Consider the following 20,136-nt stretch of genomic DNA (forward strand, 5'->3'; position numbering starts at 1 on the left):
GAGATAAAGTTGGCTCCTAGCTGGGTGCTGCTCAGGCCAGCAGGACCTTTAGGTTTCCCAGGCTTTGTATGGGTAGCAGTAGGGCCACCAAATACAGACAAAATCTTATTGTCCATATCAGTGAGGACATAATTAGATAGTTGGAATATATAGATAATCAATCTCATTTATCTAATATTTTCAGCCTCTCCCTACAAATAAAACAACAAAACAAAAAACTTTCATTGGATGTTAGTAAGAAACAGTATTAAGTGATTAATTTTATTTCCCTGACCTTTCCCACTTTCTAGTCTTAGTGGCCAGTTGGAAGGAAGAGGGAAGGGGCAAGATGCTTGAAATGACATGTCATGCATTTAAACTTGTCTGGGGAGTCTGGGCAACAGTGGTGTCTGGTCCTCACTTGGGTCTGCAGGTGTTCCAGAGAGACTCTTCTGGGTCTTTAGTGGCCATTACCCTCTAAGCACAGCCTCATGGTAAATTCCTTGAGTCAGAAGAATATCTGTACAGAGCCCCACCTTAGAGACCAGGAAACCTGGATTCTAGTCTCTGCTCTGCTATTAAAAAGCCATGTAGGATTGGGGGAGAGGGGCGGGGCAGGGAGCTATGGGACTTCCCTCTCTGGGACTCAGTTTTCAATTATCTTTAAATGAGGGGAGTGAACAATATTATTTATAAGATTCCTCCTAGCCCTGAAATTCTGTGATTCTGGCAGAGACTGTGTCGTTTGGATTTGCTTCTCTCATTAGACTGTGTGTAGTTGCTTGAAAAGTATTATTTGGTGGATTGGGTCTGAAGTTAGAGCCATGTCTTTTTCAGGTTGTCCCATCACCCTTTTGACTGGTCTATATCCTTCCTTTCCTTGCTCAGATAGGACAAAATTTCTTTACACTAACAGTGTCAGGAGCTGGAACTGGAGTTAATCCATCTGTGTTAAAGAAAGAGCTGCTCTAAGATTTCCATTTCTACCAGGCTGAGGGCAAGAGACGTTGTTGGGGGGCTTGCCTTTGGCCTCTGTGCCCCAGGGATTCCAATTGTATGCTCCTCAAAGGTAAGTCTGTATCATTCAGCTTTTTGTATTCACCCCCATAGCTTGTGCAAGGCAGCCAGTGTTCAATAAAGAAATATCGTACCTAAGAATAAAATGGCATTGTCCTTAATTTCCCCCCAAACCACTAGGTGTCGCCTTCATCTCAGAGAAACTACGCCCCTCCACTCCCTCCCCGCCCACCCTCCTCCCTCTACTCTAGCTTTCTCAGCTTCTTGGCACTGATTTCTGGAGAAGTGGCTTGAAGCAGGAGACAAACTGTGGCTCTTGGCAGGGGGAGGAGAATGGGTTTATGTGCATCTCCTTTATGACAATTTGAGGAAAACTCCCTAAGGTCCCATTGCAGCCCCTCCCAGCAACCATGATATCATCCCTCACAAGCTGTTCCTCGGGATCAGATCAGCACTCCAAATATGGGGTGTCTGGGGTGAGCCTTCTAGGATGGAAGCTTGGGAGTGGGGTGGAACCCAAGGGGGGCACAATGAGCTTCCACCGCTGGGGAAACGTTTTGCTTAGTCAGTCTCTGAGCCTTTATCAGGTGCAAGCCCAGGCTGTGCAGGAAGACAAAAGAGAGAAGAGGCTGCTCTGGGCTCCCACCCTGGAGCAGATGGTGTGGTGGGAGCCCAGTGGGCTATGGTGGCCTCTGAGGACAAGGGAGGGCACAGAGGGGGGCGTGGGGACAGAAAGAGGGAGATTGGAGGGTTGAGTCGTAAGGAAGAAGGAGACTCATGGACTTCGTAAGGACTCAGGAAAAATCGGTCACCGGGGCGCCTTGGTCCCGGAGGGGCTTATCTTCCAGGGACCAGGCATGTCTTACTGGTGAAGGAGGGAGAGGTTCCCGTCAATGAGAGGGGTGCTATCGTTTACTAGGTGGAGGACAAGTGAGGATACCAAATTTGTGGGGATCCCTGACTGTTTCCTGGAGGCTGGAGTGTTTGAGGGACTCAGGGGAGTTAAGAAAGGAGACCCTTAGAAGAGCGGGATACGCGAGGGGTGGGTAGGGAGGCCCTGGGCTCGTGGGAGTGTGTGAGATGGAGAGCGCGCGGCGGGGTGGCCCAGGGGCCTGGGGGAGACGGGGTAGGCCTTAAAGTGAGGGGACGCCCGGAACCTCGCCGGCCTGAGAGGCCCTTGCGCGGAGCCCCCGGGCTGTCGCCGGGTGGGTTGGAGACCTGGGAGGTCCCCGGGCGCCCGGGTGGGAGTGGGGAGTCGGGGGCAGGGGAGACAGCAGGCGCCGGAGGGTGGGGCCGGGCGGGGGAGGAGGAGGGGCCGCGGGGAGGGGGCGGGGAAGGCGCGGGGCGGGGGCGGGGGCGGGGGCGGGGGCGGGCGGCCTGCCCAGGGAGTCACACTCTGCAGCCGCCGGCGCAGCGAGCGGAGGCGGCCGGGCCGCGGCAACCTGACCTGGACGAGCGGCGCGCCCGGGGGCCCAGGCGGGGGGCGGGAGGAAGCGCAGGGCAGCGCCGGCCGCCCGGGCCCAGGAGAAGCGGAGCAGAGAGGAGCGGGGACACGGGCGGGGCCGCCGCAGCTCCGGATGGGACCAGCGCCCTGGGCCCGTTAGTCCAAGCAGGAGCTTCGGGAGAAGCCTTCACAGGGAGATTTACCCCTGCCTTTCCTTCTCCTCCGGCCCAGGCCTCGCTTCGCTGCCCGCCTGCCCATGGTCCCAGTCCTTCCGCCGCGCCGGCCCCCTCCCACCTTATCCCCTTGGTCCTTCTTTTCGCAGCTCTCTGCCCTCCTAGCCCTTTCAGCGGTGAGGTCCCCCCAGGCCTTCTCTTTGTACCAGCCTACCCCCCCGCTCCACCCCATCCCAGTCTCGGATCCCCTTTTCCTTCTCAGCTTTAGATTCATCAGACGGCTTCACCTCTCACTCTCCCCATCCCAGTCACAGGCCCCCTTGGTCCCTCCCTCCTCCTGCCACCCTACTCTTAGCCCTCCTCCGTCCCTGCCCTAGGCTGGTGGACCCACTCCTTACCCACTCCCCGGGGCTTCCTCCCACCTCCTCCTCCCCGATTCCTGCCACTTTCTGTATCCCAGCCTACCTAGCTTATCCTCACTTCTCTCCCTGGCGGCCTTCCCCAGGTTCCACGCTGGGCGGTGCTTGTGGCTCCCCCGTAGGCCAGAGTGGCCCCAGGTTCTGGGGGGGGTGGGGCCGCTATCTCCCCATGGCACTGCCATCACTCCTGCTGTTGGTGGCGGCCCTGGCAGGTGGGGTGCGTCCTCCAGGGGCGCGGAACCTGACGCTGGCGGTGGTGCTGCCAGAACGCAACCTGAGCTATGCCTGGGCCTGGCCACGGGTGGGTCCCGCTGTGGCACTAGCTGTGGAGGCGCTGGGCCGGGCGCTGCCCGTGGACCTACGGTTCGTCAGCTCTGAACTAGATGGTGCCTGCTCTGAGTACCTGGCCCCGCTGCGCGCTGTGGACCTCAAGCTGTACCACGATCCCGACCTTCTGTTGGGCCCCGGTTGCGTGTACCCCGCTGCCTCTGTGGCCCGCTTTGCCTCACATTGGCGCCTTCCCCTGCTGACTGCGGGTGCTGTGGCCTCTGGTTTTGCGGCTAAGAATGAGCATTATCGTACCCTGGTGCGCACTGGTCCCTCTGCTCCCAAGCTGGGTGAGTTTGTAGTGACGCTACATGGGCACTTCAATTGGACTGCCCGTGCTGCCTTGCTGTATCTGGATGCTCGCACAGATGACCGGCCTCACTACTTCACCATCGAGGGCGTCTTTGAGGCCCTGCAGGGCAGCAACCTCAGTGTGCAGCACCAGGTGTATGCCCGTGAGCCGGGGGGTCCTGAGCAGGCCACCCACTTCATCCGGGCCAACGGGCGCAGTGAGTGTGGCCCGGGCTACTTAGGGTCAGGGGAGGAGGGTCGCTGTGTCCCTGGAGCTGAGCACTGGGAAGCTGTAGATGGAGATAGCCGTGGAGGAGCCGAATGTGGTGGTTGGGATCAAGAAACACGTGTGGATGGAGCCCCTGGGAGGGGCTAAGGCATTATATTGGGGGGCTTGTGGATGTTACAGACAGATGTGAACAAGGAGTAAGATGGCCTGAGGGGAGAAGCTTGTGTCGGGGAGAGTGTGGGATTGGGGGAAGTTGAATTTGGGGGGCAGTGTGAGTTCCCTGGAGTAGTGAATGTGGTTGATGGTCACTCCAAAATGTGTGCCTGTCTGTGAGCAGAGACTTCTCAGACTGGGCCGCCAATACCCCTTGGTGGCATAAAGAGCGTGAAGACTCCATAAATGGGCTTTGGGGTGCAGCTGATTAGGTTGGGAAAGACAGGTAAAGCTCACACTGAGAGAAATTCTGAGCAGTCAGTACCTTTGAGCCTAGGGAAAGACAGGGCAGAGTGGGAGAGTGAGGAGGGCTGGCAGGGGGGGAGCAGCAGGCAGGGCTCTGTGAAGAGGGGGGGCTTGAAGGATAGCTCCCTTCCTCTGGGGTCTGGAGTCAGGCTCTGACTTCTGCCAGATGGTCCATACAGTCCCAGGGTACTTATGACATAGACTCCAAGGGGGGAGGGATGGGGAACATCTGCTGGGTGGTTGATAGATTAGGGCCTCTCTTCCTCGCTAAAGATGGAAATGCAGATGGTCAGAGAGGGGGCTGTTTAGGGTCCTGGATGCTTTCTCAGAGTGCCCCTCTGTCATGTACCTGCTCCCAGTTGTGTATATCTGCGGCCCCCTGGAGATGCTGCATGAGATCCTGCTTCAGGCCCAGAGGGAGAACCTGACCAACGGAGATTATGTCTTCTTTTACCTGGATGTCTTTGGGGAGAGTCTCCATGCGGGCCCCACGCGCTCCACAGGCCGGCCCTGGCAGGACAATCGCACCTGGGAACAGGCCCAGGCCCTCAGAGAAGCTTTTCAGGTATCATTTGAGCCAAACTTGAAGGGAGTGGGGAGAGGAGCTTTTTTTGGGTTCTCTGTCTCTCACAAGACCCCATAGAAACCGCAGCAAGAGGACGAGAATTGTGAACCACAGGGGTGAAATGGACGGAGGCTTTCCAAGTCTAGTCTCACCTTTGTGGCTCTTTCTCAGTGTGTCTTCCAAGGCTACCTCCCAAGATCCTGGAACACTGACTTTCCTAAGTACCAATGGTGGATATACCGTGGGGTGGGGGGGAAGTTCAGGGAAAGATCTAGGTCCCGTCCCTGGGAGGGCTTCCACCGTTTCTGGAGAGGCGAGGCATGATTGTGGTGCAGTTAGATGCAAGTACAAGAAAGGATGTGATGATGTGTCCTGGAACAGACACTAAGAACTTGAGTGGTTCAGAGGAGAGAGTCACTGTGGGCTGGGTTTAGGGAAGGCTTTTATAAAGGAAGCAAGACTCTATGGTGACTTTAAAGATAGATGTCATATTCCGAGTCAGAGTGGGAGAGAGGATGCAGGCAGCCGGAGCAAAGAAAAAGAGATGGGAATGGACATGTTTGGGGATCCAAGAAGATGCTGACCTGACAAGAAAGAACGGTTCACTTGGAGCAGATTATAGGAAATAATGCTGCAGAGGTAGATTCAGATTAAGGAGAGCTCTGAACCTAAGACTGAGGCGCTTGGACTTGAATGGTGGGGTCTTTGAGGTTTTTTTGTGATGAGAAATATACTGACAGAATTCAGGTTGGATTAGAAGAGGAGGAGACAGTGAGGCCACCTGCAGTAGGTTGGAATGCGGTATGGAGGTGTGGGCTTGAACTATGGTGATGATAGCAGGAATGAAAAGAGATGGGTATGAGAAACAGTTTGTAGGGAAAATTGACACGACTGTCTTCACTTCACTTCTCTGCTCAAAACTTTCAATAACTTATTTCCTACAGAATAAAGTCCTGACTCCTTATCATGAAATTTAAGATTTTCTACAGTCCTCAACCCACTTTTAAAATCTCACCTCCCAGTACTGCTGAGTACTCCAGCCGGCTAGACCTCGCTCAGACCTGCTACCTCGGGCCTCCCTGCCCCCCTGCCTTTGGGCTCTTTGCTGCTTTTGTCCACAGTGGTCTTCCTCCCCTTACCCCAAATCTCTCCCTCTCAAAATCATACCCATGAATTGCTCCCTGATTCTCCCACCAATTTTACACTTACTTATGTACGTAAGTACTTTTTAAAACTTATTTATGCGTACCCCCTTCTTATCCCAAAAAGGATTTGAGGTGGCATATAGGATAACCTTAAGGTCCTTTCAACCCTGAGATTCTTTGACTCTAAGTAGATGTGTATAAGGGCTGGACTTGGGTGGCCACCTTCTCCAATGAGTAAGGTTTTATGTGGCTGTGATTATATATTTGGTAGTGTCTGACTGTGAATGACATATCTGTTTGCACGCCTGAGTATGAGTCTGTGACCGTCACACTTGAACACGGGCAGTGGCAGGACAGGTTTTGTTGCTGCTGAACTTTTGCCTAAAATGACCTTCTCACCTTTGTGTGTCTGGATAATGCTTGTGTATTCTATAATACTCAGATCAGTTATTTTCCCTTCTAGGAAACAATCCCTGAATCCTCAGGTTGGACTGAATTTCCCACTCTTGTGCCTAACTCTATCTCCTCTAGAACTTACAACATTATTCAGTCAATGTTTGATTCATCTGAAGACTGACTCATTCTGTTAGTGTTTACTGAGCACCTGTTATGTCCTAGTCACTGTGCGAGGTGCTAGTATACAGCAGAGAACATAACAGATGTCCCTGCCTTTTGGAGCCTACATTCAGTAGAACAGACAGACATAAACAAGCAATAGATACAAACATAGAACAAACTGTGATGTGTTACTTAAAAAAAAAAAAAAAAAAGCATAGCGTGGTATGAGAAGAGAGTATCAGGGGTATTGTGCTTTAGCTAGTGTGGTCAAGGAAGGTCTCTCTAACCCTCCCAGGTGGGAAGACTCCACAGCCTTCTGGGCCATACTCTCTTTATGGAGGGAACACCTCTCTTCTTGTGGGAGAATTCCTACCAGCCAAGGGGCCCCAGCACTTAGGGTAGGAGGAGGAGGGATCTAGTCTGCTAACAATTAGCTACATACAGTTGACTCTTGAACATTGTGAGGGTTAGGGACATCCACCCTCCGTGCAATCGAAAATCTGAGTATAACTTTACAGTCAGGCTTCCCTCTTGGAGGTTCCATCCACATCTGTGGATTCAACCAACCGTAGATCATGTAGTACCGTGGTCTGCGTTTATTGAAAAAAATCTGCGTATCAGTGGACCCGTGCAGTTCAAACCCAGGGTTTTCAAGGGCAAACTGTAAATTAATTCTCAGCTCTCCCACTCACTGTAAGCATTATTCAGACAGAAAAACAAAGAGGGAGATTTTGCTACAAGAGAAGGGGCAGTCAAGAATACGCTGAGGGGAAAATCAAAGTGGTGGGGTGGGGTGAGGGGTGATGAGGTATCCTCTGACAAAGCTACTCTTATCCTTTTCCAATCCGGGAAGGATAAGAGTAGCTTATCCTTACCCCGGGCAGGGGGTGAGGGAAGTTGTGTGGTCAGCTCCAGACAAGGATTAAAGAGCAGAGAGCCCACACCCCAGAGATACCTGGCCCACTGGGGTTCCAGACCAGGCCAGCCTGGAAAAGGTGGCAGCAGAGGTGAGGAGTCCCTGATATAGATGCCCACAGCCTTTCCAGGAGGGTGTCATGCCCAAGGAAGGGGTCCCAGCTCATGCTGGATACTAGCTATTGGGGGAGAGGACTCTAAAATTAAGTATGTTGCTACGATTTTTCTCCCTCATTAAGCCATAGCCGCTTGAGGGCAGGGATCATGCTTGTCTTTGTATTCTGTGTGCCTAGCACGTTTGCTGAATTGAATCAAGGTGTGTTTTGGGAAGAGGGAGGACGGGGTTAGGAATTCATTTAGACAGGAGTAGAGCTGGCAGGTACTGTAAACCAAGATGATCAACCAGGAAACGTAAGAATAAGTAGGTACGGTGGAACTAACCAACTGAGTAGGCTCTAAGGATCCAGAGGCTCTGTCTGGACATTTGTGGACCTTCTACAGGGTCAGAAACCCAGGCAGAAGCCACACCTAGGTGACCAGCATGAGACTGGGTTACAGATGGGGGACACCAGCGGCCAGAATGGAAGTAAGCAGTAAACCAAGGGCCGTGTAAGGCAGCATCTCTTGTGGAGACCATTCTGTTAATTTAGGCCACTGTTGACAGCGCCTCCTGCGGCAGCCAGAGTGGGTCTGGGTATGGGTGGGCCCGGGTGGGCCCACAGGCGGAGCCAGGCATCTGCTGCCCTTGCACATTTCCCAGGTGCCCTCCTGGCTTCCACCCACCGCTGTACCCATTTTGGCAGCCTTTGCTTTTTTTTTTTTTTTTTCCCGCCTGGGGTCCCCTGTGGAATGGGACACAGTTACCTACCTTTACCTTCTCTCTAGCCCCTGAGCAAGAACAGAAATTCTTTGGAAGTTCTTCTGCTTCTCTCTCTTTTTTTTAGTAGCTAGTAACCACAGCAAAACAGAGTCGAGCATAGCGGTTCTCAAAGTGTGGTCTTGGGATCCTGGGGGCCTCTGGAATCCTTGTAGGGGGACCATGAGGGCAAAACTATTTTAAAAATAATACTAAGGTGTTATTTGCCTCTGTCACTCTTCATTCTTCCATGATTGTACAGTGGAGTTTTCCAGAGGTTATGTGACGTGTGATGATGTCATCATTCTGGCAGCTATAGGAGGTGTGCTTGTGTATTCTTGTGTTTTAAAACTTTGTCAGTTTTAATTTCTAATATGGTAAATATTGATAGATGTAATCCAAACAAACAAAAGCTCCTTGGGGTCCTCAATAATCTCTAGTAGCGTAAAGGGGTCATGAGACCAAAAAGATTGAGAACTGCTAGTCTAGCAAAGAAACAAACCTAGGGAATTACTTTTTAAAAAGCATTGAAAACATATTATCAACCTTTATAATGAAATAGAAATTGTGTGAAGCCTGATCTTTTCAAGTTTTTTAACTAACTTTTTACATTTTTTGTCAACCATATCCTACCGTTCTATTTTTCTTTTATTCTTTGAATAGGTGTTACTGAACGAACCCTTCTCAGCCCCACCCTCAGTCTCCCTCTCCTTTTTAATTCTGCCTGACAGTGGGAGAGTATTAGCAGTGTGTGATCAAGCATCCGAACGCTCCAGTAAGAATAATTACATCATGAAGTAGACTCCAGTCTAATATAATCAATGTGTATTAGAAACTGACTTCATTATTTCCTACCTGGAATGAATTGATCTATAATAGATCGTAAGTGATATATCTAGTATCTCTATGGTACTTTCTATGACAGGAATTAACACAACTGGTAGAAATGGCTAGTTTTATTTTTTTTAATTTTTAAAATTTTTAATTTTTTTAAAGAATGAATTTTATTTATTGTATTTATTTTTTGGCTGCGTTGGGTCTTCGTTGCTGCGCGTGGGCTTTCTGTAGTTGTGGCGAGCAGGGGCTACTCTTCATTGTGGTGCGCGGGCTTCTCACTGTGGTGGCTTCTCTTGTTGCGGAGCACGGGCTCTAGGTGCGTGGGCTTCAGTAGTTGTGGCACGCGGGCTCAGTAGTTGTGGCTCGCGGGATCTAGAGCACAGGCTTAGTAGTTGTGGCTCACGGGCTTAGTTGCTCCACGGCATGTGGGATCTTCCCCGACCAGGGATCGAACCTGTGTCCCCTGCATTGGCAGGCGGATTCCTGACCACTGCGCCACCAGGGAAGTCCCAAAACGACTAGTTTTAATCTCTCATTTCACAAAGTCACGTTTCACAAAATATATTGATCTGAAGTCTTTCCCCAAAGTTGCAGTGCCAGTTTCCTGACGAAGGCAGAGGCTGGTCTCAGTGATTGTGGAGCCCTGAGGTGGAGGCAGAGGCCAAGAAGTAGGAAGTGTGTGAGGCCAGTGGGAGCCAGGCAGGCATCCCAGTGAAAGACAGAGGCATGCTGACTGTGGCCAGTGAGAAGTGTGCATGACTGAGACCATGTGTGCCCCTGGCTTATCTATGAGATGTGTGTGGGCATGTGACTGTGTGTTTGCCTTGTGACTCATGATGCGTGGGACTATGCCAGTATGCAGGACAGTGCTGCATATGGTGGGTGTTCCACGCACATTAAAGGAGCCGGCTCATGGCTTTTTACAGATGGAATCACTCTCTCAAAGTATTTCCCCCAGTTGTCATAGAACCTGAAATCTCTAATTCACTGGGTGGAGGCACTGTGCTCAAGTGGCCCAAATGAAAATGTAAACATTTTACTGATGACATGAGCAGTAATTAACACCAGGGAGAGGAGCTGTTGCTCAGTGTTGTCCTTGCCAGTAAACAGGCACCCAGAAAGGGTGGGACAGAGGAGCTGTGTTACAGCAGCCCTGCTGGGAGGCCTGGGTGGTAGTAGGGGCTTCAGGACGATGAGGAGCCCGGTTTGGGGGATGGAGTTGACTTCATCTATTTCCCAGTCTCCACCTTCCCAGAACCATCCTATCTATCTGTCTTGCATGGAGGAGTGCCACCTGCTCTCCCCAGAGTATTAAACACACACACACACACACACACACACACACACACACACACACACACACACAGAGTTTAGTATCCTCTCGGCCTTCAGAGTCACCCATGTACATTTTATATCATGTATATTTCCCCAAGTTTCCCTGTCCTGCTTCCTCTCTTCCCCTAATGCCCATCTTGAATCATTTCCACTCTCCCATGTGCTGTTGGTACAGATGGTATTGGTCATCACATACCGAGAACCCCCGAATCCTGAGTATCAGGAATTCCAGAATCGTCTTCTGATAAGAGCTCGGGAAGATTTTGGTGTGGAGCTGGCCCCTTCCCTCGTAAGTAGATCTCTCTTTCCCCGAGAATCAGGCCAGGCTTTGAGGAAAGCCTCTTCTCCCTAACTCAGAATCAAGCCTTGGCCATGGAGCCAGCCCTACTTTGGGGGCTGTCCACTTCCATTCAGGATTTTCTCTTCTGCCTTAGTGTTCAGTGAGGTAGGAATGGCACCTTAGGAATGAGAGGAGGGAAGAAAGCAAACCAGAAAGAGGAGAGGTAGAAGGAGACCCCAGAGATGGAAAAGGGGGCTGGGGAAGGGGCCTGGCAGGACCTTTGGAGAGCACTGCTGAAGTTACCACCCCCAGATGAACCTCATTGCTGGCTGCTTCTACGATGGGATCCTGCTATATGCTGAAGTCCTGAATGAGACAATACAGGAAGGAGGCACCCGGGAAGATGGACTTCGAATTGTCGAGAAGATGCAAGGAAGAAGATACCATGGTAATGGAGAGGGTCAGATGGAGGCCAGAGTGTTGCTGTCAGGCTCAGGAGTGGAGTGGGCAGAAGAAAACACAGACACCAGGGGCAGGAGGGAGAGTTAGTAGGGGTCAGAGAACATGGCAGAGGTGGACACATATTAAGAATGGGGGCAGGGACAGACTGTGAGGTGATTGGAGGGATTGGGAGGATAGGAGAGGGGCCTAGGGTAGATCTCAGAGTGAGGGGTACTCCTTTCTGTCTTAGGTGTGACTGGACTGGTCGTTATGGACAAGAACAATGACCGGGAGACTGATTTTGTCCTGTGGGCCATGGGGGACCTGGATTCTGGGGACTTTCAGGTGATGGGGGACGAGGCAGGGAGGAGAGTGGGGGGCCTGCAAACCCAGCTTTCAGGGGGTCCACGGGGGCAGAGTCACAGGTTCTAGAGGCAGGGACTTATTTCCTCTGCTGGAGCTGCATGGTGGGTGGGCGGTAGGATGGGGAGAAAAGCAGCCAAATAGCTGGGTTTGGGGGGAGGAGGCTGGTGGGAGCAGGCCTGTGGGCCCTGTTTTCTCCTTCCTCACAGCCTGCAGCCCACTACTCGGGAGCCGAAAAGCAGATTTGGTGGACAGGACGGCCCATCCCCTGGGTGAAGGGGGCCCCCCCCTTGGACAATCCCCCCTGTGCCTTTGACTTGGACGACCCATCCTGTGATAAAAGTGGGTGTGTGCAGGGACTGGGAGCAATCCTTCCTCCCTTGACTTTCCGTTCTTTTACCTCCTCCTCGCAGGCTCCCCCACCCTTAGCTCTATCTCCCCTCTTCTCCTATGCCCCCTGCCTGCTTCTTTACCTCTAGAGATCTGTCTGCTCCCTGCACCTAAGAGCATCCCCCCTCCCCGTTCACAGCACCACACACAGTCTTTCTCAGGGCCCCCTCTCCCTTCAGCCCCACTTTCCACTCTGGCAATTGTGGCGCTGGGCACAGGAATCACCTTCATCATGTTTGGCGTTTCCAGCTTCCTCATTTTCCGGTGAGTTCTGGGCTTTCCGCTGACCTACTCCCTCCCTCCCATTTCCACACAGCCTTCTGGCTGAGGCCAGGAGGTCCCTAGAACACGGGGGAGGGAATGCATCCCTCTCTCTCAGTCCTGTGTCTGGGGTGTGACAACTGCAGCTTCAGGAGCTGCCGGGAAGTCCCTGCAACCCCGCTGTTGGCTTCTGGGGTGGTAGGATTGGGCTTGCCAGTCAACTGAGGTGTGCAGTCCTTACAGAAAACTGATGCTGGAGAAAGAGCTGGCTAGCATGTTGTGGCGCATTCGCTGGGAGGAGCTGCAATTTGGCAATTCAGAGCGATACCATAAAGGTGCAGGCAGTCGCCTCACACTGTCGCTGGTGAGCCCTCGTCTCAGCTGTCCCTCTGCTTCCCTCTGAGTGCCTGTCCTTTCGTACCCTGGACCTTTCCCAGCACATCAGCCTGTAATGATAGCACCTGCACTACCACCACCATCTAATGTTCCTTTCATCCTTCCGCCTCCATGTTGCCCTTGGCCCCAGCGGGGATCCAGTTACGGCTCGCTCATGACAGCCCATGGGAAATACCAGATCTTTGCCAACACCGGTCACTTCAAGGTGAACAGTCGTCCACTTGTTCTGGTCCCCACCATTTCATCCTGTCTCATCTGCATCTGTCACCTCTTCCCGTGACCCTCTGCTCCTCATAACCCTCCTCTCTCTGTCCAGCTGAACTCCTGGATGCTCCCACAGTTCTCCAGTCTTTCCCAGCACCCAGAGACCCTTTCTGATATTAATTTTCCTCTTCCCCTTTCACTCCCACCATCAGGGAAATGTTGTTGCCATCAAACATGTGAATAAGAAGCGCATTGAGCTGACCCGGCAGGTTCTGTTTGAACTCAAACATGTAAGTCATGGTGTATGGGTTGAGGGCCAGGGGTAAATAAGAATGGGGAAGGGGAAGGGGAAGGGGAGGACTAGGGAATGGTAAAATTGGCTAGGAGGGCAATGGGTTTATTTATAAATGATTTCAAGTTGTAAGTATAATTAAGAGAAAGGTCCTCTCATGTAGTGGTAGATTTCTGTATCTAATTTTTAGCTCTTTCAATTCTCTTTTTCTTCCTTTTTTTTTTCTAGATGAGAGATGTTCAGTTCAACCATCTCACTCGCTTCATTGGCGCCTGCATAGACCCTCCCAACATTTGCATCGTCACCGAGTATTGTCCTCGTGGGAGTTTACAGGTGAGGGGTATAGGTGGGGATTATAGGGGCAGGGGAGATAGGCCCAAAGTTACACTGACTGTGCAGGTAATAGTGGGGCTAGGATAGTCACATAATCTATTCCATGTCACTTACCAGGATATTCTGGAAAATGATAGCATCAACTTGGATTGGATGTTTCGTTATTCACTCATTAATGACCTTGTTAAGGTGAGTCTTCCCCACTCCTCCTTGAGTTCATCCACTTTAAAATGCCTCCCTCTTTTTATCTTTGCTTATGATTTCTCTTCCTAGTCTAAAAATTCCATCTCTCCATTTCCCCTTATTCTTAAGGTTGGGTAATAATGGGTAAACAATGGATTTGGGGCTTTTAATTGGGGGGAATGAGTTTTATCTGCCACAAAGAGTCCTGTACTTGTAGAGAATTTTTGTCTTCCTGCCCTATCTCAAATCTCAGGTCTCAAATACCTCAAATCTCTCTCCATCATCTTTTCTTTTTCCTCCAAGAGTTTATATTAAAATCTCTTAGCAGGGAAAAATTAATGGGGTCTCCAAACATATTTATCTTTTGTTTTTTTTCCTCATCATTTACTCTCTACCCAATATTTGGCATATCTGCTCTTTTGTTCAGAAAAACTGAAATTTGAAATGAACATTTATTAGTAAAACTAAGAGAAGCCAAGGAAAATTATACTAAATGTTTGGTATCTTCTAATATACTAGGTTTCAGCTATTTTCAAGTGACCCAGAGGTCCGTGGATTTGTGGAGGCATAAATTTGAATCCTGCACAGGTGGGACAGGTGTTTAGAAGCAAGTCCCCCAGCCAGTGAGCTAGCCTAGTGGACCACCTGTACCACACCTGGAGCTGGCTTTGGTTTTTCTGCATAGTTTTCAAGAGGTTATTTAAAAAATTTTGTGTGTGTGTGTTAAAGTTTGCCATCAAATGAGAGAGAAAATATTAGGTAAAGTTGATGTGGTGCTCAGCTGGAGGTGTGATGATAAATATAAGAAAAACATGACTCTTGAGAGAACAGTGATTTGATGGAAAGGTGATTTAGAACAAAGCCAGAAGCCTAATATCTGTATTCACGAGTTTGGAGATTCCCAAAGGTTTGTTGATATCAAGATGAAACGAATAAAAAGGAAGAGTTCACAAAGACTAGGGTTTTGAGTTGTTTAAGCCCAGAGCTAAACATTTAAAGGAGGTTAGCATACAGGACACTGTATCCTTTTTCTGTTCCACCTGAAGTGACTTCCCAGGGGAAGCATTACTCTGCCCTCTTAGGACCTGCCTTAGAGTCCCTCACAGGCAAACTTTCTCTCCTCTCTGGCCCCAGGGGGGCCAGAAGTTTCAGGCTTCTGCATTGGCTTGGTAGCTACCTCCTACCTTTGTCCATTTCCCAGGTTTTTCTAATTTACTATTTTCTCCACTTTCTCTCTGGCCCGACATCCCCTGTAGTAGATCACTTTCCTCCTCCATCTCGACTTGCCTGCCTATACATGGTTGTATGTTAAAGTTTACAACTGGCTAGTCTTCCTTGGTGCATCCAGATACTCTTGATACCTGGACCTCAAGCCATGTCTTCCCGAGTAGTGGCCAAGCATTTGAGGCCACCATGGGTGTTGTATTCTTGGAGTTCACCCTCAGAGTTCCGATCCCTTCATTACTCAGAAGACAGAGCGCCCTTTCCAGGGTAATAACTGATAGCTCCCCTTGTCCTTCCTCTTAAGCATGTCTCCTATCCCTGGTGCCTGGGTGCCGAAATACTGCTTAAGTTACCAGGAAGAGACGACTCTCCTATTTTGCCTGCTTCCTGGGGTGGAAACTGTACAAAGGATGCATTCCAAAATTAGCTTATTGTTTTTATGGTCCCAAGATCTTTAGACAGCTAGCTAATGCCCATCTCACGGAGAGGGGATATCCCAAGCCAGATATGATCCAATCCCATGACTTGATCTGTATCCTGCAGGGCATGGCCTTTCTCCATAACAGCATTATTGCATCCCATGGGAGTCTCAAGTCCTCCAACTGTGTGGTGGATAGTCGTTTTGTGCTCAAAATCACAGACTATGGCCTGGCCAGCTTCCGATCAACTGCTGAACCTGATGACAACCACGCCCTCTATGCCAGTGAGGCCTTCCCCCACAACCTGCTTTTACATTGCCCCCCCTGGCCCTGATCATTTCCGTTTAGGGAGGGTGGGAGAGGGAGACGGAGTGACAGTAATACGGTGAGCATTATGGGAATGAGGCCAGGTGGGCTTGGGGATTCCCTTTTTGAGGACCTGGCCAGCCTGTTCCCTCTTTTCAGAGAAGCTGTGGACTGCCCCAGAACTGCTCAGTGGGAACCCCTTGCCAACCACAGGCATGCAGAAGGCCGATGTCTATAGCTTTGGGATCATCTTACAGGAGATAGCACTTCGCAGTGGTCCTTTCTACTTGGAGGGCCTGGACCTCAGCCCCAAAGGTGAGAGTCAATCTACTACCCAGAGCCTCCTCTACCTGGGGGACCTGTTCTTCATTCAAACCCTTTATCACCCTCAGAGATTGTCCAGAAGGTCCGAAATGGTCAGCGGCCTTATTTCCGGCCGAGCATTGACCGGACCCAACTGAACGAAGAGCTGGTTTTGCTGATGGAGCGGTGTTGGGCCCAGGACGCAGCTGAGCGACCAGACTTTGGACAGATCAAGGGCTTCATTCGCCGCTTTAACAAGTGAGAGGGCACCATGGTGCAGGGGCTCCCCAGGGCTAGAAGCCTCATCAGTCTTAGTGGATGAGGTGGGGTTGGTGGGGCCGAGAGGGTGGGTTGGGTAGAAAGCCCTGGGAGTCTTGAGCATCTTGGAGCAGGTACCCTATCCTGGCCTCCTTCCAGGGAGGGTGGCACCAGCATACTGGACAACCTCCTATTGCGCATGGAGCAGTATGCCAACAACCTGGAGAAGCTGGTGGAGGAACGCACACAGGCCTACCTGGAGGAGAAACGCAAGGCTGAGGCTCTGCTCTACCAAATTCTACCCCAGTGAGACTTCTCTCCCCCTTCCTGAATTTTCCTTTGGTATTCTTCTGTTGGTTTCTGTCGAATCAAGCTCCTGAGAACTCACTTCCCAACCCTTAGAATGCTGCTTTGTTACATCTTGCTACCGTGAGCCCATTCTGGCTCTAGACCGTGTGTTTTCATTCTGTCTCCAAATGAGTTGTGCTGCCTTCTTCCTGGCTTCCCATCCCTTCTTCTTAGGACACTGCTCTACCAGACCTTTGCTCCAGCAAGTGTATGTAGAACAATCCCAACTTGAGACGTTTAGCCCGCATCCCCAGGGATCCCCTTCCAACCCCACACCACTTGTACACCTTACCTTGCCCTGGACTGTAATGTCTTCCCAGCCACCTTCCTTCTCCTCCACCAGGCTTAGCTTTCATGTTCGAACTCATCTCTGCTCCAGCCATACTTTCCTTTCCTCTCTCTCGCCCTCCCACCCTCTTTATCTGAGTTTGGCTCAAACTGTACTTTTGCTTCCTAGTTCAGTGGCAGAGCAGTTAAAACGGGGAGAGACCGTACAGGCCGAGGCCTTTGACAGCGTTACCATCTACTTCAGTGACATAGTTGGCTTCACAGCTTTGTCAGCAGAGAGCACCCCCATGCAGGTGAGAGCCAGGTGAGGGGCAGAGGGTGGGGTAGAGACCTGTGGGAGCTTCACTGGGGCATAGAGATCCTTGATAATAGGGAAGATTAGCTTGGTCTGTAGTTTCCATATCTTGTTATGGCTTGTGTGTTAAGAATTCTTAGAAAGTTAGACACAAGTCTTAAGGCCTCTACTTTCCCATCCCTGTTAGGTGGTGACACTTCTTAATGATCTGTATACCTGCTTTGATGCCATAATTGACAACTTTGACGTCTACAAGGTGAGAGCTGGGGCTGCCCTTACACTGACACTCTTTTAAAACCCAGTCTCCCCGAATCCCACATGCCTTACCTGCTCCAGGGTCAGTTTTCCTGCCTGGGTCTCCAGCATCCTAGTGCTAGAGTACCCTTTGTAGACAAATGAGGCTCTGGCACTGTAATTGTACATTCCCGTCTAATCTCTTGTGAATCCTTAAGGCTTCCCTAATCGGAACCATCACAAGGTCTAGCCCCTGTCTGCCACTTCTTGCCTGGGGGTATAGGCATAGCCTAGTCATCTTTTCTCTTCTCTTCATCCCCTCCAGACATGGAGGAATCATACAGGATGTGGGTATAGAATGATTTATTGGGGTGAGGGACAAGCTATGTAGTGGAAGCTTTTTGTTGAAGTCATTGAGTTGGCACAGGGTAGGCTTTATTGTGCTTAGGAGTAAAAATGATCGGGCTTTGTGACCAACCGTGTGGCCTTGGGCAAGTAACAGAAGCTCCTGAGCCTCAGATGTTTTATCTATGTGATGGGAATAATAAATTTATTGTGGAAAATGCCTAATATTGTGCAGATAATAATATTTATTACCCACTCCTGTCCCTTCCCTTTGGACTTACTCTGCCATCTCTGTTATTACTGTAAGAACTCCCATAAACCCTTTACTTGCATTCACCAATTGTTCATATTTTCCCCTATTTGGTTTATTTTAAAAAAATCTATGTATCCACATATTATTTTCTGAACCTTTTGCAAGTAAGTTTCAGACACAGTGCCCCCTTTTTAAAAAAAATAAATTTATTTATTTTATTTTTAGCTGCGTTGGGTCTTTGTTGCACGCGGGCTTTCTCTAGTTGTGGTGAGCGGGGGCTGCTCTTTGTTGCGGTGCACAGGCTTCTCATTGTGCTGGCTTCTCTTATTGCGGAGCACGGGCTCTAGGCGCGCGGGCTTCAGTAGTTGTGGCTCGCGGGCTCTAGAGCACAGGCTCAGTAGTTGTGGCGCACGGGCTTAGTTGCTTCCCGGCATGTGGGATCTTCCTGGATCAGGGCTCGAACCCATGTCCCCTGCATTGGCAGGCGGAGTCTTAACCACTAGGCCACCAGGGAAGCCCCACAGTGCCCCTTTATCCCTAAACAGGTCAGTGTATAGTTCCTAAAAACAAGGACCTTCTCTTACACAGCTTCAGTACGATTAACAAAGCCAAGTGCCTGCTTTCTTACCTTTGACACTTCAGGCTGTCTGAGGTTCATTTCATTGGGCCTCGTTGACGTCCCCACCAGCTTCTGTGCTCTTCAGGGCAGCCCTGTTGTCTTGCTTCCCATTTCCTGACAGCAGAGGCTATTTGACCGTGTCCTGTTGCAGACAGGGTGTCCATTCAGCAGACATCTGTAGAGTATTCACCAGGTGCTGGGGTGGGCAGGAGGATTTACAGATTCCCTTGACTTCCCCTTCTCCCAGATTCTCAGGACCATGGCACTTATTTTCTAGTCAATGTTCTGCCCTCCAGGCTGTCAGGATGACTCATAGTACCCAGCTTGTCTCCTTCTGCTCTTCCCCATCCCCACTGATACAGATAGAGGTGACCTTTTCATCCCCCTCTCAATCAGGTAGAGACGATTGGAGATGCCTACATGGTGGTATCTGGTCTCCCAGGCAGAAATGGTCAGCGCCATGCCCCGGAAATTGCTCGTATGGCCCTGGCATTACTGGATGCAGTTTCTTCCTTCCGCATCCGCCACCGACCCCATGACCAGCTGAGGCTACGAATAGGGGTCCACACGGGTAAGGCTGACTCTCACTCCTGTCCTCATATAGACTTTTCCCAGGCTCTCCCAACCTATTTCTTCTCATAGGGCCCGTCTGTGCTGGGGTCGTTGGCCTGAAGATGCCCCGCTACTGTCTTTTTGGAGACACAGTGAACACTGCTTCCCGAATGGAGTCTAATGGTCAAGGTGAGACATTAGCCCTCAACCCCAGCTTCAGCCTCAACCTGTGTTGGCCTTTTCTTTTCAGAGTTCCTCCAAATCTCATTCTGAGAGACCACAGTTCCTGATTGCCCCATCCTTGGACATATTTTGGTTCTAGTGCACGTGCCCTGGGAATACTGAGACCCTCCTGAGGGATGGTGGTTGGGTAAAGCTCTCTCCGATACTGCCAGTTCTTCGGTTGCCTTTTCTGATTTTTCTTTCCATCATTTCCCCTATCCCACCCCAGCCCTTAAGATTCATGTCTCCTCTACCACCAAGGATGCCCTGGATGAGCTAGGATGCTTCCAGCTAGAGCTTCGAGGGGATGTGGAGATGAAGGTGATGGCAGGCCACGGGGAGGGAGTCATGGAAAGGGAGGATGAACACAATTATGGGGTTTGTGGGGGGAAGGGAGGGAGATATGAGGAATAACATAGAAGAATCTGAATTATCTCTACTTCTCCGCTTCCAGGGAAAAGGAAAGATGCGAACTTACTGGCTCCTAGGAGAGCAGAAAGGACCTGCTGGGCTCCTGTAAACCCCACTTCTTCCCAAGTCAGACACTCCCCTGCTGCTAGTACCCAGGTGGGCAGTGGCCATCATCTCTCCACATAGCAGAAGTGGACATTGTCACAGGAGATGGAAACCAACATGCACAAAACCCCCACCTTATATGGAAGTTGCTGCCCTTTGCAGCCCAGCCTTGTACATATACCTGTCCCTCTCTGGCCTGGTTCCCTTCCTCCCTACCTTCTGTAAATATCTGTATCTAAACCAGAATATTTTGGCCAAATAT

At 50.6% G+C, this 20,136-nt stretch overlaps 1 protein-coding gene across 6 annotated transcripts; it reads left to right on the top strand.

The window, feature by feature from the left end:
• Nucleotides 1-1,595: 1,595 nt before the first annotated feature.
• On the top strand, nucleotides 1,596-20,126 carry NPR2 (natriuretic peptide receptor 2). Of its 6 annotated transcripts, none has more exons than XM_057548312.1 (22): nucleotides 1,596-1,851; nucleotides 4,698-4,903; nucleotides 10,725-10,838; nucleotides 11,142-11,277; nucleotides 11,521-11,615; nucleotides 11,843-11,975; nucleotides 12,203-12,287; nucleotides 12,519-12,648; nucleotides 12,811-12,885; nucleotides 13,097-13,174; nucleotides 13,405-13,509; nucleotides 13,627-13,698; nucleotides 15,460-15,619; nucleotides 15,801-15,956; nucleotides 16,034-16,202; nucleotides 16,362-16,508; nucleotides 17,008-17,131; nucleotides 17,321-17,389; nucleotides 18,981-19,155; nucleotides 19,227-19,325; nucleotides 19,588-19,679; nucleotides 19,813-20,122. In XM_057548312.1, the coding sequence occupies exons 2-22, from the start codon at nucleotides 4,724-4,726 to the stop codon at nucleotides 19,876-19,878; spliced, it is 2,460 nt and encodes an 819-aa protein (XP_057404295.1). In that variant the 5' UTR covers nucleotides 1,596-1,851; nucleotides 4,698-4,723; the 3' UTR covers nucleotides 19,879-20,122. The 6 variants fall into 6 exon arrangements, with proteins under 6 accessions (XP_057404295.1, XP_057404292.1, XP_057404294.1 ...); XM_057548309.1 differs by lacking the exon at nucleotides 1,596-1,851 and adding an exon at nucleotides 2,374-3,868 and having other exon boundaries at nucleotides 19,813-20,125; XM_057548311.1 differs by lacking the exon at nucleotides 1,596-1,851 and adding an exon at nucleotides 2,374-3,649 and having other exon boundaries at nucleotides 19,813-20,125.
• The last annotated feature ends 10 nt before the right edge of the window (nucleotides 20,127-20,136 follow it).

The sequence above is a fragment of the Balaenoptera acutorostrata genome, chromosome 6 (assembly GCF_949987535.1).
Source record: "Balaenoptera acutorostrata chromosome 6, mBalAcu1.1, whole genome shotgun sequence".
In the NCBI taxonomy this organism is placed as follows: Eukaryota; Metazoa; Chordata; class Mammalia; order Artiodactyla; family Balaenopteridae; genus Balaenoptera; species Balaenoptera acutorostrata.

What these genes read in the sequence shown, in the direction of transcription:
- NPR2 (XM_057548309.1), top strand. Translation starts at nt 3,202, where the DNA reads ATGGCACTGCCATCACTCCTGCTGTTGGTGGCGGCCCTGGCAGGTGGG. An exon ending in CCCTCAGAGAAGCTTTTCAG is followed by an intron (nt 4,904 to 10,724) that starts GTATCATTTGAG and finishes CTGTTGGTACAG; the next exon opens with ATGGTATTGGTCATCACATA. An exon ending in GTCGCCTCACACTGTCGCTG is followed by an intron (nt 12,649 to 12,810) that starts GTGAGCCCTCGT and finishes CCTTGGCCCCAG; the next exon opens with CGGGGATCCAGTTACGGCTC.